Source organism: Tyto alba, unplaced genomic scaffold (genome assembly GCF_018691265.1).
Source record: "Tyto alba isolate M040663 unplaced genomic scaffold, T.alba_DEE_v4.0 Super-Scaffold_6, whole genome shotgun sequence".
Classification (NCBI taxonomy): Eukaryota; Metazoa; Chordata; class Aves; order Strigiformes; family Tytonidae; genus Tyto; species Tyto alba.
The window spans coordinates 38,819,366-38,834,140 of NW_024881327.1; the positions used below are offsets into that span (position 1 = coordinate 38,819,366).

At 37.9% G+C, this 14,775-nt stretch overlaps 1 protein-coding gene across 9 annotated transcripts in view; it reads left to right on the forward strand.

Annotated features, from left to right (window-relative positions):
• LDB2 (LIM domain binding 2) overlaps positions 1–14,775 on the forward strand; it is a 374,853-nt gene that overhangs the window by 219,398 nt on the left and 140,680 nt on the right. For all 9 annotated transcript variants that reach the window (XM_032984524.2, XM_032984519.2, XM_032984522.2 and 6 more), the window contains one exon: positions 13,618–13,720. In XM_032984524.2, the coding sequence (XP_032840415.1) occupies positions 13,618–13,720 (103 nt within the window). The remainder of the gene's footprint in view (positions 1–13,617; positions 13,721–14,775) is intronic.

Consider the following 14,775-nt stretch of genomic DNA (forward strand, 5'->3'; position numbering starts at 1 on the left):
GGAAGTCAGACCAGAACTGACCCCTGCCAGATGTTGAGCCTTACTGAACTAGAACATTCACAGGAGACTGAACAGGAACCTGCTTGCTTAATAGAAAGCATGTTTGATCTTCAATACACTCCTTTGTCCATGCTAATATGCCCCGAGATACATGGTGGGCTCTGTGTGGAGCTGGCAGTTTTTGACGGGCCTCTTGCAGCTTTCAGACCTCACATGTTGTGGAGGTTATAGAAAGTTCACATTCACTCTAGAGTGCCTCAGACCCAGGGATAACTTAATAAGTGATTTTAAGAGGCAGATGACCTGATTCAGGAGACACTACTACCGAAACTGAGAATATCAACAAAAAGTGAGTGTATGCACGTCAGTGTCAGTGCATCTGCTTGTAGAAAAAGCTCTTCCAAAACAGAAAGTGGAACTAAGAAAGCAAGAGGGAGAAAAAAGAACAGAAGTAATTTGTTCTAAAGCAGAGAGGTGATCCTTCAGTGTGGCATACGGAAACCAGGTGTGAAAGTCAAGCAGATTGTGGAGGAACTCATTTGGAGAAGAATCCTAAGATGTTTGAACAAGCAGCACCTGAACTCAGCACCCTCAGAAGAGGATCTGTGATATTTTGATACAGTCTTTATTTGAAGACTTAGAGAGAGATCCAGCTATGATCAATTTTATGGGCTCTGATTAAACATAGTGCATTGAAAAATGATAACATCTCACAGTGGTTGTCACTGCATTGGTAGAAGCCAAACTGCTTGATGTGGATCCATATATTCTGGGCTGAGCTTGACATAAGCTGACGTAAGCTTCCCCTAGTCTAAGAAGACATTAGCACTGAATCTTTTCTGATTTTGTGTCTCACTCTCAGATGACAGCTCCTCTGGCAGTTACACATTCCCAGAAATGGGACCATGTAGTTTCTTGGCTTTGTCAAGGCTACTGCTGCCTTCTCAGGCTCTTTAGTAGTCTGAACACAAATCTTCCAGAAAAGCTGTAGATGCTCTGGGTTTACAACGCTCTTGAGGAACACATAATACTTAAAAAAAATTCTAGGGTTCTGAACAAGTTTATATCTTACTTTAGTTAGAAATGCTACAGCTGTAGCAAAACAAACAAAAAATGCCAAGCCCCACACTATATACTTTTGTTAAGACATGAGGATTTTGATCTTTGAAATAGGTCTGAGCTGCCCAAGAAGTGCATTCCTATACATAGCTTCTTTAAGTTATTTCACTCTCCTCTGCAGCAATTCTGTGCATGATTCACCATGTTATGCAAAAATGTTTTCTTTCTTAAAATAGTTTTCTGTGTGTTTGAGCTTTCTTCCAGACTTCATATACTTTATGGTTTTAAAAGGCTGTATCAACACTGGTATTTTTGTTTAGGTTATAGATATGCACCATATCTCTAGATCCCATTCCTGAAAGAAGTTGGCAATGAAGGGGACTGATTTTCTCAAGGCTTTGCTTGCTCTTTGTCAGAAGATGCTTTCACCTGGAAGGCAATGAGGGTAAAAATCTACATCAGCAGTCCCAGGTGTCATTCGGCTCCCAGACTAATGTGAAAGTTGAAAATCAGAAAGCCCATCAATCAGTTTTCACAGTGGAGCTTATCAGCTGGCATGAACACACCAAGAAAGTGCAGAGTTTCCAAGCAAATTCACAAGCTTTCCATAAGCAAGTTTTCTATATTGTCACATGCACATGGTCCTTTTTTTTAGTGCTTTACCTCCTACAAATTTATACAAATAAATTTTTAAAGCATTAGAAAATAGGGAAGGCCAAATGCCATCTAACAGAAGTTAAGAAATCTCAAATAAATCAGTTTTGCTGCTAATCTAACAGGTCCACAGAGTCTGAAGTGATAGGTTGTAGTTCATAGGAGTCTACTGCTGTGATGAAAATATATTTAAAATTTCATTAGATGTTTATGGACCCAGAGGTGAGGACCCAGTGGATTATCATATACAACATAAAGATTTTTTTTTTTTAAAAGATTAAACACTGACCTGTTATGATCTTTCGACTAGATCATATCAGGTCTCAGCTACTATGTTGACCTTAGTGGATGATTTCCCTGACATATGTAGTTCACACTTGGCCTTGCTTACTTTGTTTAAATTTAGATTTATACATTTTTCATGTTTAAGGAATAGGGTAGCTAGTAAGTAGACATTTTTAGTAAATAATTGCTCATGTTGCTACTAGTTGACTGACAACAAATGAAATCCTACAAGGATTTTTGTACGTTTTGGTGGTAGTGATACAGCTAAGTGGCCACTTGGTAGGTGAGAGCTTTGTTTGTCTAGGGTTTTAGCATAATCATTAAATCACAGCTTTCTCTAATTGCTTCAGCTGCAGCCAAACTCAGTTGGATGGGATTCTGTAGCAAATGAAATTCTGTCACATTCAATATCGGTGTTTGCTTTATTAAATAGCATTTCTCTGGGGACCCACATAGACTTTTGGAGTTTTTAATTTGTTACAGTATGTAATAGCTGGCTTCTGTGAAGGAATTGTTCACCAAACTGCCACCTTATTATTACTACTGATGCCTTTTTACTATAAATGAGGTTGACAAGATAAGATATGCCATTTAGAAGAAAACTGTACTTACTTTGCTCAGTGCAGACTGAGTTTTGAAATGGAGCTCTTGGCGTGCATAAATTCTCCCATTTCTTTTGAAGTGAAAATTTAAAGTTAATTATTAAAACAAACATACACAAAACCACTCTGTTATCACAACCTCTGGGTTTCCCAATTTGTGCTTCATGCTCTGTATTTCTTTTGGTGCCTTTCAGGACAGGAACTGAATATCCTTTGATTTAGCAACCTTAACACTTGTCAGTGATCTGTTACACTGTTACACAATATTACAGCAGCAATAACAGTAAAAGTTTTGGTTCTAAGTTTTTTGGTTTTGTTTTTTTTTTTTTTTTTTTTAAGCAGGTGATTCAGACATCTCCATTTGAATCAGAGTTTTAATTTGTAAATGCAAATACCAGTTTAAAAAGTTCACTACCCTGTTCTCACCATCAAAACTTGTAAAACCATGGTGTATACTGAGAATCTGTGAGTGTGTTAAGCTCAACCCATCCTCGCTTTGTTGGAGCAACCTAGACTCCTGATTATTGATCCCTCATTAATCAGACTTGGCTATCACATGCCTGTTAGTGAGTGTTACATGCTTGAGAAGGATAGCGCTACACGACAAAAATGGAGTAACCAAGTGATCTGATGGTAGCAGAGTAATGCATGAGAAATGGCAATATTTCATATGTGTTGTCTTGATTTAGGATTTCCTTATATTTCAGATTCTGAGGATATAGGAAAATATATATGAACAGTTATACCTCTAGCTTAATTGTATTTTGTACAGGAATTTTGTATCCAAATACAGGGTGAGATAAAACAGAGGATTTGAGGGCCTTTATTGACAACTAATGGCTACCTGGGGAGCGAAGTTAGGAAGGCAGGCAAATAATCACATCTTCTTCATTTAAAACATTTCATACTGGCAGGAATCTTTAACCAGTGCTCCAACTTCTGTCTGCCACTCGGAGCTTTTTATATGAAACAGCAGGAACCTGGCAGCCTGGAGATCTTTGAGCATTGCGAGCAAAAAACTTGAACATCATTTATAGGTTTTCCTGCCAAGACTGTAAAAATCTAGACAAAGTAGATACGGTTGTTTCACCCAGCTTTTCACTTATGTTTGTCCTTCACTACGTAAGCTCCCAAAACCTCAACCAGTTTTCTTCCTGAATTTTAAATTCTTGGTAGGTACATAGAATAGGATTTCTCTTACCTACCTTTATCCCTGTAAAACTTACATTGCTAGACTGAACTATTCTCTAGGCTCCCTCTACAGTCAGTGAAGAGACAGGTATCTCCAGGAGGCTTTTTATCTCATATGAATTTAGACAACTGTCTTGGGGTGAAGTGAATCCCAGCCCTGTTGTCACCCTCCAGCTTTGATTCAGCAAGTGTAACAAGTTCTATTTCCATGCTGGGATTTGGAGCCTTGCACAGAATATTCGAACATCTGATTTCCACTTAATTTAATGGAAGATGAATGCATAAGTCTTCTAATTAGCTTTGAAAATCTCAGTCTTGATGTTTGATTAAGTTTCAATGCACATGTGTTTGTATATCAAAAATTACAAGCAATAAAAGTAGCTATATTATTTTCAAAAACCTAAGCATCTGACAACTTCAGCTGATTAGTGGCCCAAATGGCTGATACAGATGATACTGATTATGTTGTCGTGTTGAAAACTCGACCAAGTAGGGTCTAAAATATGGACTTAATAACACCTCAGGACTACCTTTTTTCTTGTCTCTCTCCTAAGTAGAGTTTAGATTCTGAAACACACATTTAGCACAGATAATATTTGTGGATACCGTGACGTTGCCTGTTGACAAAAATGGCTGTGATTACCAATCCTAATAAATACAGAATGTATACAGGAATTAACTTGAAATGTACTTTTGCTATACTAAAGAAGTAATCCTATAAAAAGCTCACAAGAAGGGGGCTTCTGAGATGAGTTGAATAAAAAATGTGAATGAACTTTTAAGGGACACAATTTGCAGGTGCCTATATCTGTGTTAATTATTCGCTAATTCCCACACTGTTTTTTTGCTTAAAGAATATGCGCTCTTTATGTAGCAAAGATGCAGAGGGTTTTTTTTTACTTACAACACATAACAAAGAACTCGATTTTGTGCTTTATCATTGCTTCTTACCAAAATTTCTATAAGGAGCCATAATATTTGCTTCTCTGCACTATCTGGACTTACCAAGTGCTGCTACAATTTCTTTGGGTGATACTTGAACACCTAGAGCCATAGTTATATTATTAAGCACTTAAAAGCAGCCAGCAATATATAATTTAAAGTGTAGATATGCTTGTAAATAGTAACAGAAGCGAGTGATTTCTTAAATGTTTCCCTCTTAAATGTCTTCTCTTTTTCTGGCTAGTTATTGCTAAATTAAGCTTTTGTGCATGAGAATACCTGTCCTCTAAAGGAGATGGGACATACGATACACTGGATCTTTTCCACTTTGTGTACCTTCCCAAGAAATAACAGCTCTTTGATTAGACAGAGCTGTCCAACACTGTGATATGCTCTTACCTGGTTTGCAAAGCTTAATAAGAAGTCATAATCTTTAATTAATTTGACTTGCAGGCTAACAAATGTGTACTTGGATCCCAGTCCAGCAAAGCATTTAAGCATATCCTTAATTTTAAAAGTCTTTTGCTGAGTCTTAGCAAGAGTTTTCTCAAAGTCTTGTAGGATAGAGAGTGTGTAAGTGTCATGTAGAGATATATCTCCTCATCTATATGTCTTTTCAACCTATATAATTTTTTTTTATGGTAAAATCAATTCTTCCCTGCTGCATTACTTAGCCCTGTCACCACTGATACTTCTCCAAGAAGCTGGAATGTAGGTAGAAATGTGGTTTGTCTTATCTGGGTTTCCCTTCCCTACCTGGGCCACTAGACTTGCACAAGAATAAAGCACAAGAGGTAAAAGCAGTATGTTTTCTTTACTCAGCTGAAGATCTGTTTCTTACCTCTCAAAACACAGTCTGTTAGATCATAGTTTAGATCGTAGTTGTTCAGAGGCAGGGACCTCTGAAGATCCCAGCTTTGTACTTATCTCTAATATGTGTGGTGCTTTCATGAGACTTCAGTGAACAAAGTGGTGGTGAGAGTCCAGTGTGAAATGGAGGTGTTAAGGACTGTCTTTATTGTGCTCCCATTGTAGTATTTAAATGTTATCAATAATAATTTTACTTTCACTGTAATAACTGATGAAGGCATTTGTGTTTGCTAAATTTTAGAGCCTTGGGAGTTGGTGCAGTTGGGTAGATAGATCCAGAGATACTCTTTTACTAATGTTGATGGGAATATGACTTTTTTTCTGTGCCCTAGTGACATACAGTGTTTGATGCTATATATTCACTGATGGCAATACTAGTTATTGCTTTTTCATTGGGATAGATGGCACAGTAGCTTCCATTTACTCATACAGATGGAAGTAAACAAGGTAAAAAAGAAACCAGGTCAAAATGTCAGAATAAAATAAGAACATTCATATGACTGACTGTAGTACAATAGATAATAGACACACTTAATATTCCATCTCTATAAACCATTCTCAAAGGCTGAGGCTGTGGGGTATTCTGTGGCAGAATAGAGAAGTGTAACAGTGGTTCATTTTTGATAAACACAAAACTCAAGTCTGTGATTTGTCTGCCATGATCACGGATGGAGAATACTACTAAGGATCCATTACTGTTCCCAGCCAGCTAGAGACATCCTCATGACTACTGAAAAGAGGGCTTAAATTTAAAATATCTTTGAATATGGATTTAGCATGCACTGTATATATACCAAGTCCAAACAGATACTATACTGCGGGTAGAAGTGTCTATTTCTGTTAACAACTGGACATGATTTAGTTGGTAATGATCAGTCTTTTTGTTCACACAGGCAGAATATAGGTCTTATCCATAGAGACCAAGTGTAGCCTTATCCCATATACTTAAAAAGAACAAAAGATCATCTTCTGCTAGTTATTGATAATATTGCTGTGAAGTATCAAGGATGATGCCATGGTGGCTATAAGGAACTGGCAGTGGAATATGTCTTGAGCCCACAGCCTCATTGCTGTTTTTTACCCTTTCTTTCTCCTATCCATTCTTGTGCTCACGTTCCAGGAGTGGAAATAATGAATTCAAATTAAAGAATCAGGTAAAATGGCACATTTAATAAATTAACTCTTTCTGCTCTGTACTGCTTACAGTGCAGTATTAAACTCTGCAATGCATGTCTGTTTGCTGTAGTTAAATAGTGAAAAACGCACAGAGTGAATATTTAAGGATTCATTTCTGTTTTGTCCATAAGCTGCAGTAAAATTTAAACAATGACAAATAATAGGTTTGAGACCAGGCATTCTTCTTTGATTCTGTTATGAACCAGATAGCTCTCAGTCTCATCCCTTCCTAACAACTTAAGTTAGAAAATCTCTGTAATTTTAAGGACTCCAATTTTAAAAGGATATCCAACTTGATATACATGTAGCATCTGTGTAGATGGAAAAATTAAGTGGCTTACATGTAATGATATAACTGTACTTTCATAGCTGTGTGTAGACTGGTCTTTCTATTTGCCAGCATAGCAAGAAGTTGCCACAACTACTCTAGCAAAAAGTCTCTAATTCGGGCATACATCAGTGGCCAAATAACAAGGAAGAGGCCAACCATCTTTCTAAATGTAAGAAAAATATTCATCTTTCTCATATCAGTGTCAGCATGTTTCAGTTAATCTGAACCCCTGGTATGATTGTCCGGTGTGGACTTTCTATTTGACAATCTAAGTGACGCTATCTCAAAGCAGTGTATCTGCAAAGCTGAGGTGTATGGCCAGTGTCATTACAGCATAATTGCTTTGTTGTAGTGATGCTGATTTCCACATCCCTGGGTTCAAAGTACATCAAGAAAGTGTCATGAATCAATCTATATTTTTCAAAGCATCTGGTTGGTTGTTTGGTTTGGTTTGGGTTTTTTCCCCATTTTTATCTGAAATAAAGTAATTAATGTTTGATTTTCACAGTTCCCCATTCAGAAAATGAACAGTTACTGCCTTTCACCTCTCCCAGTATTTTGTTGCCTTACATTGTAATGGTTCGTAGGCAATAGAAATAGGATCCTTGATGTACTAAGAATTTCCAGTGAATCTGTAAGAGTAGCTTTCTGTTATGAGCTTTTCTCTGTAATTCTGTTGGATTCTTAAAGTCATTCCAGATTTATGTGAGAAGCAGAGACACTGCCCCCATTTTGTACCCGAGACAGTCTCTCCGAGGCGGTATTGCTGTGAGGATTTGTTACGTGACTATATTCTTCCTTTTCAATAAAGCAGAAACTTGGTGTTGTTTCTTTACTGTATAGACAAAGATAAGTTCCAAAGTAGAATGTAAACAATAATTTAATTAATTATTAAATAAGCTGAAGAAACTGATATGTTTTGGGCATTGAGCAGAGTTTTGGCAAGAAGTTGCAAGTATATAATGGAACAGAAAACTACTTATGACCAAAGCCAAGTCTTAAAATCTTTCTGCCAGTTTTACTACACATTGTTTGAGAGATGGCATCCAGCCACACTAGTAAGTGAAATAAAAGCAAGCAACACCATTAAAACTGTGAATATGTGTGAAATAACAAATGGAAGGAATAGAGTCGGGCATTCCTGACAAGGAGAGGGGAGCTGGAGATTCTGTGAGATACCACTAGCTGCAAGATTAAAGGTATGTTTAATGATATATAAAACATGCTTTATGCTTAAGATAAAATAAATGAGATAGAATAACAAATGTAAAAGCAATGAGAGCGGTCCTTACAAACCAGCCCTGGGCAATCAGATTAGTCTTCTTTTTCAGGTTCTTTTGATAACTGCACAAGGTACCACATATTGCTGGCAAAGATGGTCTGAATGTAAGATAGGTGTGCATGGTCTTGTACTGTATAACACACAGCTGTTTGCCTATATGGGTTTCTCACCTACATACTGTATATGAGTATTCCACTCTGTTCATACTGTTTCCAAGAAAATCAATTTAAGAGTCAGAATACCATTGTTCCATATGGAATTTATATAAATAACAAAAAAACTCCCATGCCAGATCATAAAAACATTGTGCATTGCAGGGCCAGACCTACAGATCAGTACTCAAATGTTTAAATGTATAAAATTAAGATACATGGATCACTGTTAATTTGTTACTCCTGTGAAATTTATATCAGAACCTTAAATATGTTGGGTAGACTCAAGATGGGTCTAATTTAAAGCTAGTGGGGACAGTTACTGGTTTCTTGTATTCAGGCATTTTATTTTTAATCATCTGTCAGTGTGTTCTGAGTATAAACATTAGTGTTAGAATTTTTTTATGATACTTACCTTGTGAGTTTCATGATTTGTAATGGCTGTGTAGTTTTTACAGGTGTATTTAATGGTAGAATCTTATCTTGAACTGCATTTTAAAAGCTAAAGTGTAGTTTGATTTGCTGGGAATGGGAGGAGGGGAGGAATACCATTCTCTCCTTGGAGAGACAGCAGTTTCCTCATGCAGCATTAACTTGAAAGAATATGAGAAGCGCGTTGTTGCCAACAGGAGTGTGGACGTATAGAGTTCTGAAAATAGTAAGTGTCAATAGGGAAGGGTTGCAGGTGCCAGAAGAAAAATGTAAGCTCCCAAGGGCACTATCTCTTTTTATTTTTGCCTTGTCCAATGCCAAGCCACATAGGTTGTTGTTTAAAATTCAGTTCTTCCCTGAAAGTGATTATATAAAAAAAAAGGCCCTATTTCAGAACAGATGTGTTTCCTGTGTGTATTCGGAATCACATTTATTTGTTTCCATGACTCTCTTTTTAATATACTATTTACACCTGTTATACGTGTGCAGCCAAAAGCGATGTGAGGGAGAAAACAAAAATCCGCTTCTCACCGGGTACGAGCTGTGGAGCTGCTGCGATGGGGCAGCGCTGCCCGAGGCTCGTAGGCAACGGGGCCTCTGCCTCCACTCTTCTTGAGAGCATGCTCTGCATCTCTTTCCCCACTACAGAAGACTAGCCTAGAGAACTGTAACAGGGGATTAAGCCCCTTAACCTGCAATGGCAGAAAACTGAACCGATTATTACTTCTATCCTTGTTACCCACCAAGGACAGGTGATCGCTCTCCTTTATTGCAGTCTTTTCATATGGTTGAAGACTGTCGTCACATTCCCTGTCAGTTGCTTCTGTCTTATACTAAACACAGCTAGGTCCTTCTGCTTTGCTTCCTATGAGTCTTTTGTGGTTGGTTTGTTTCTTGTGTCTTTAAATTCAATGATTCCTGTTGTTCTCAGCTAAAACCTTTAAGAGTGGGACACCCAGACCTGGCCACAGTACTCTAGAAGTGGATGGACTATTCCAGTTGAAGTCTTTCCAGAGACGTGTTTGCTAGAGTGGAAGGGAATTATATCTAAGACATTTTCCTTGTTTGTGAGAGCAACAGGTTGCTGATATATTTGCTTTATGATCTGGACCATTTTCTCCAGTACTGCTTAGCCAGTTATTCCCCATTTTGTATTTGTGCTTTTGTCACTTCACTGTGTTGAATTTCATCTTCATTTTCGATCATTTAGGCAATCCATCAAAATAATTTTAAATTCCAGTTCTGTCCTGCAAGGTAGCTGCATCCTCTCTCGAGTGTGTTTTTATGTACAGACTTTTTACATGAACTGTATTCTGCCTTCCAAGTCATTAAACAAAAATAAAGGAATTTGGAGAAAATGCCATAGGCTCAGTTGGCATTATATTCCAGATGCAAGATCTATTTTGGTTCAGCAATCACCATCACAGGCAAGTAGAAAAACCTCATTTGGCTAGCAGACTCTTAATCATGTAAGTGTGTAAGGTGTAAAGAAGAACCCAGCTTGACTCTCAGATCACACAGTGAACACGTGGGACTATTAGATGGAGGGGGAAAAAGAACATCATTGTACTTAAAATCTGATTACATTTGACAAAGAAATCAGAGTCAGGAAAAAATATTGAAACCCTAGGATTCCATTTATTTGGAGACCCTATTCAGAGTTGAGCCATGCTTCAAATTACAAATAATACTGGGGGTGGAGGGGATCAGAGGGAACAATGACAGTTGTGGCAGATGACGTTTTGCTGCTTGAGTAGCTGGCTACAGCAGCATGGCGCCTTCACTTCTGACCCAACTTGCTGGCTGTCTCTGCCCTCTTCTCTCCTTTGACCCATTCCTTAAGTTTATTTTAATACAAAATATTTTTTAAGTATATATTTTTTTTTTTATTATGTTTAGGCCATTATTTCAATGTTTGAGCGTGTGAGTGCACTACGTGAAAGGGAGGTTGCCATGGTAATTTCTCATTATTGTTGAATAGAAAAATAATTACTCTGGCAAAATCCCCCGTAACCTGTCAGAGCATAAGTTAAAGATGCCTGGGGGCAGCCTTGCCTTCACCATCCCCTTTTTGCAAGAAAAAGGGGGTGATTTTATTATTCTTTTTTTTTTTTTTTTTTTTTTTTTTGTAATAACTGGATCCTTTTTCAGCTTGGCTAGAGGACACCTCATTTGGTTTTGTTCACCATTTGGCTGTGAGAGTAGTTTGGCCCACCTGTGACAGGGGTGGAGCAGAGAATTAATCAGCAGAGCGTATCCAAGCTTGACAGAGGATTTATATATTCCATTAAGGTTTGGATTTTTTTTTGTGGGTGGAGGTGTGGTGTTGCATTTTCTGTTTTTCCTTATTTCTGACATAAAATATGCAAAAGTGTAAGATAAAGACTTTGGACAGTATTCAAACTGTGACAGAGTCTGGATATTTCATCTGTCCAGGGAGTGAATCCACGGTAATTCCGTCTCCATATTTTCCTTGCCTTCAGACTTCTTGGAAGCAAGAGAGAGTGCAAATATGTGTGGTTTTGAGGTGAGGCCCTGTACTTTCCCTGCTCTTCTCTGTCTTTCCCATGTACATTTGCATCCTGACTGTGTGATCCTCCCCTTTTGCCTCCTGTGTCATTGGATGCTCCATGAGTAGCTCCAGTGATACTCAACTACCCAGTTTACAGGAGCTGCAAATGTGGTATGTGACATGGCTTCAGTCCTTCCCTCCCCTCTTTCTTCCCTATGACAAGTAGGTCGGAAAGATCCCAGTTAAACACTACTGCAACCTCTCTTTTGGCAAATGGCAGAGCATGGTAGCTTGTAATTACTTGTTGGACAGTACACGCTCATATGGGCTTATAATGTCACCCACCAGGCTGTCCCAAGTAAAGGGTTGGTGCACAGAGGTGTGTTGCTAGAAGCTGGTTGCTAGGTTTCTGTTGAACATATGTATATATATATATATATATATATATATATTCTGTACTTACTGTTGGGGCTACATGGCTAGTCAGTGCAGCAGCGTTTGCATGTGGAAACACTCATCAGGTTTATACCAGCAAAGAGGAAAGAGCAGCAGCTCTCTGTGACAACAGATTTCTGAGACATGGGGATGGTTTTGATACCTGTTAGTGTGACTGAATTTTGAGCAAGTACCACAGGGCTGTGCTGCTTGTTGTCCTGCTGCTGCCGCCGAGTGGGATGAGCCATGGCAAGAAAGGTGAATTACAGACTCTGACCCAGCCAGGAAGTCTTTTGGGGACCTCTGGTAGGAGCCAGAATGCTAAAATCTGCCTTTACCATTTCTTCATTGGGTGCTTGGCAAAAATCAAAGTTGTGAGGCAGGAAAGATAGCCTGCTCAGCAGTTTGGACTGAAATCCAATAGTAACATCTTCAGTAAAAACAGGAGCAGAGCTAAAAACCACAGATAGTTATTTCTCTGCATGTGTACATATAATGAGTATTATAGATGCATCTTTTGTCTTAAATTGGCATTTTATCTCAGAGGTTTTTTTCCTGTGAAGGTAACAAATGTTTTCTGGCTTAGTTACATATTGCTTGGGCATTAAGAGGTACTCAGTGCTCACTACGCTGAATGAACGCAGCCTTGCACGCTGGGGAAGCAGCTGCAGTGAGTGGGATAGAGTGGCTCTGAGGAGTGTGGCTGGGCCATCTTCAGAAGTGTATTTGCAGCTTTGTTGATGATCCTGTGTGCTGCAAGTGATTTAAATATCTGGTCTTCAAAGGAGCAGAAGAGGCTACGCCAAACATTTAAAATCCAGCTATTAAATATATCCATAGCTTTCAAATGAAACAGTTGGTGGATTCTGTTGTTGCCAGACTTCTGTGAAAACCTTTGCAAGCTGGACCACCTGCACAAGTCCTAGACATAAAGGTTTGGGTGCCTGTTGTTGATGAGCCAGGTCTGAAAATGCCTGGTTCAGTTGTCAACTCTGACAGACCACCTGTAGTGATATATTGGTATATGCTTTACATTGTACACTATATTAATAATTGCTATGTTCCAGCTATATATATTACTGTAAGTCTAAGTATACACAGGTCATCTTAAAATATTGTTTTTACTTCATGTATCACACTGAAAAGTAAAGATTTCTCACAACAATTACGTTTAAGTAACTAGCTGGTATTTAATTAACCTGAGGTAGCATTGTATTTATATTAAATGCATTGGAGTGGAATGGCTATTATATTTAGTTTCTAAATAACTTTCTTGTCAGCTCATGCTGATAATTGGGTTATGTAGCATTATAGAATTAAGTACTAAGGTTTTTTCATTATTAGGACCAAGCATTTGAGATACACAGCTCAGAAAAGGGGGGAAAAATCATAATTGCTTTATTTGCAACTAATTTATAAAACCATTTTTAACATTTGAAGAAAAACATGTATTTATGAGAATGAAAGATTTTACATATTTAGTGTGCTTGATAAAATGACAGTTTATTGTATATTAAACTAAACATTTTAGATTTTTTCTTAAATTAGAACTAGAACTTTCATGTAGACAGCTACACTCCAAAATCATAGGTGAACAATTGCAAACTATGTGTGATCCTGCTGAATTTCTTTTACAAAGGAAGAACATAAATTAATTTTGCATCTTGTTAAGTGAATGATCTGTTGCTTCCTAGGATAGTGACAACCTCTGGTGGGATGCCTTTGCAACTGAATTTTTTGAAGATGATGCAACCTTAACCCTTTCATTTTGTTTGGAAGATGGACCAAAGCGATACAGTAAGAGATATTTTTTTCGTTCTAATTTTAATCCTGAGTTTCTAAATACAGTTTATCTGTAAGAGACAGATGCAACCCGGGCAATGACAAAGTCACTTGTTTGCATTCAGTGACCATCAAGTTCCACTGAAGAATCGCATGGGTTGGGAATCCATTTTTTTGTGTAATTCCTCTGGATTTTATTACATGAAAATAAATTATTTCTAGAGGAGTAGGGCAAATAATGCAATATGATATTTGTAATTTTTAAATTATTTTGTTTTGTCTGTGCTTGCACTCTTTGTTGATTTGGTTTCTGCAAACATTCAGGTGTTGAGTCTTGTGGGCTAAATTGTTCACAGGAAGGGAACTTTATAGCATATTTCAGTATTGTGCCTGGGAGGGCTTCTAGGTTTAAACAGGGATCAGGAAAATACCAAAAGCTATATCATTGCTGGTGTAGATAATCATTATTCTATCAGCTGTGTGGATCTATGCTGTTTGCACACATTAAGGACCTGCCCTGGATATTTTCTGAACAGTAGTGGAAGTCTAGCGTACTCTCAATCAAGCACAAAATGAAAGCTTGAATAAAAGTGAAGCAGTGAATGAATCTGATGGCATTGGTATCCATTGGCGCATACACTGAGCAGGAAAAAGGAGTAAAATTCATTGAACAAATTGTTTGAAGTGAATAATTCACTCAGCTTTAGCACTAAGCGACAGAGAGATAAGTAAACATTGAAAAACTGCATTGCCAATTGTTTCACTCCATTCAGAGTGACCCCTGCTTCATGGTGACAGCTTGTGCTCTCTGCTTAATGTTCTGAGGCTTGTGAGGTTCTCTTTCATGAGTGACTGATTGTCAGCATATCACTCACATACTTCTAATTCTTTTATCAATTATCTCAGGTATTTATTTGACAAGTGTTACTTACCTTCTCCTGGAGAAAAAAATAACAGCCACTTCGAACGCACGTTCTGGGATTAGTGTTGACAGAATTACAGTTTCTTGCCTTTCAAAGCAAGTGATAACTCTGTAAAGGTCCTCAAATTACAGCCTATAGCAATGTTGG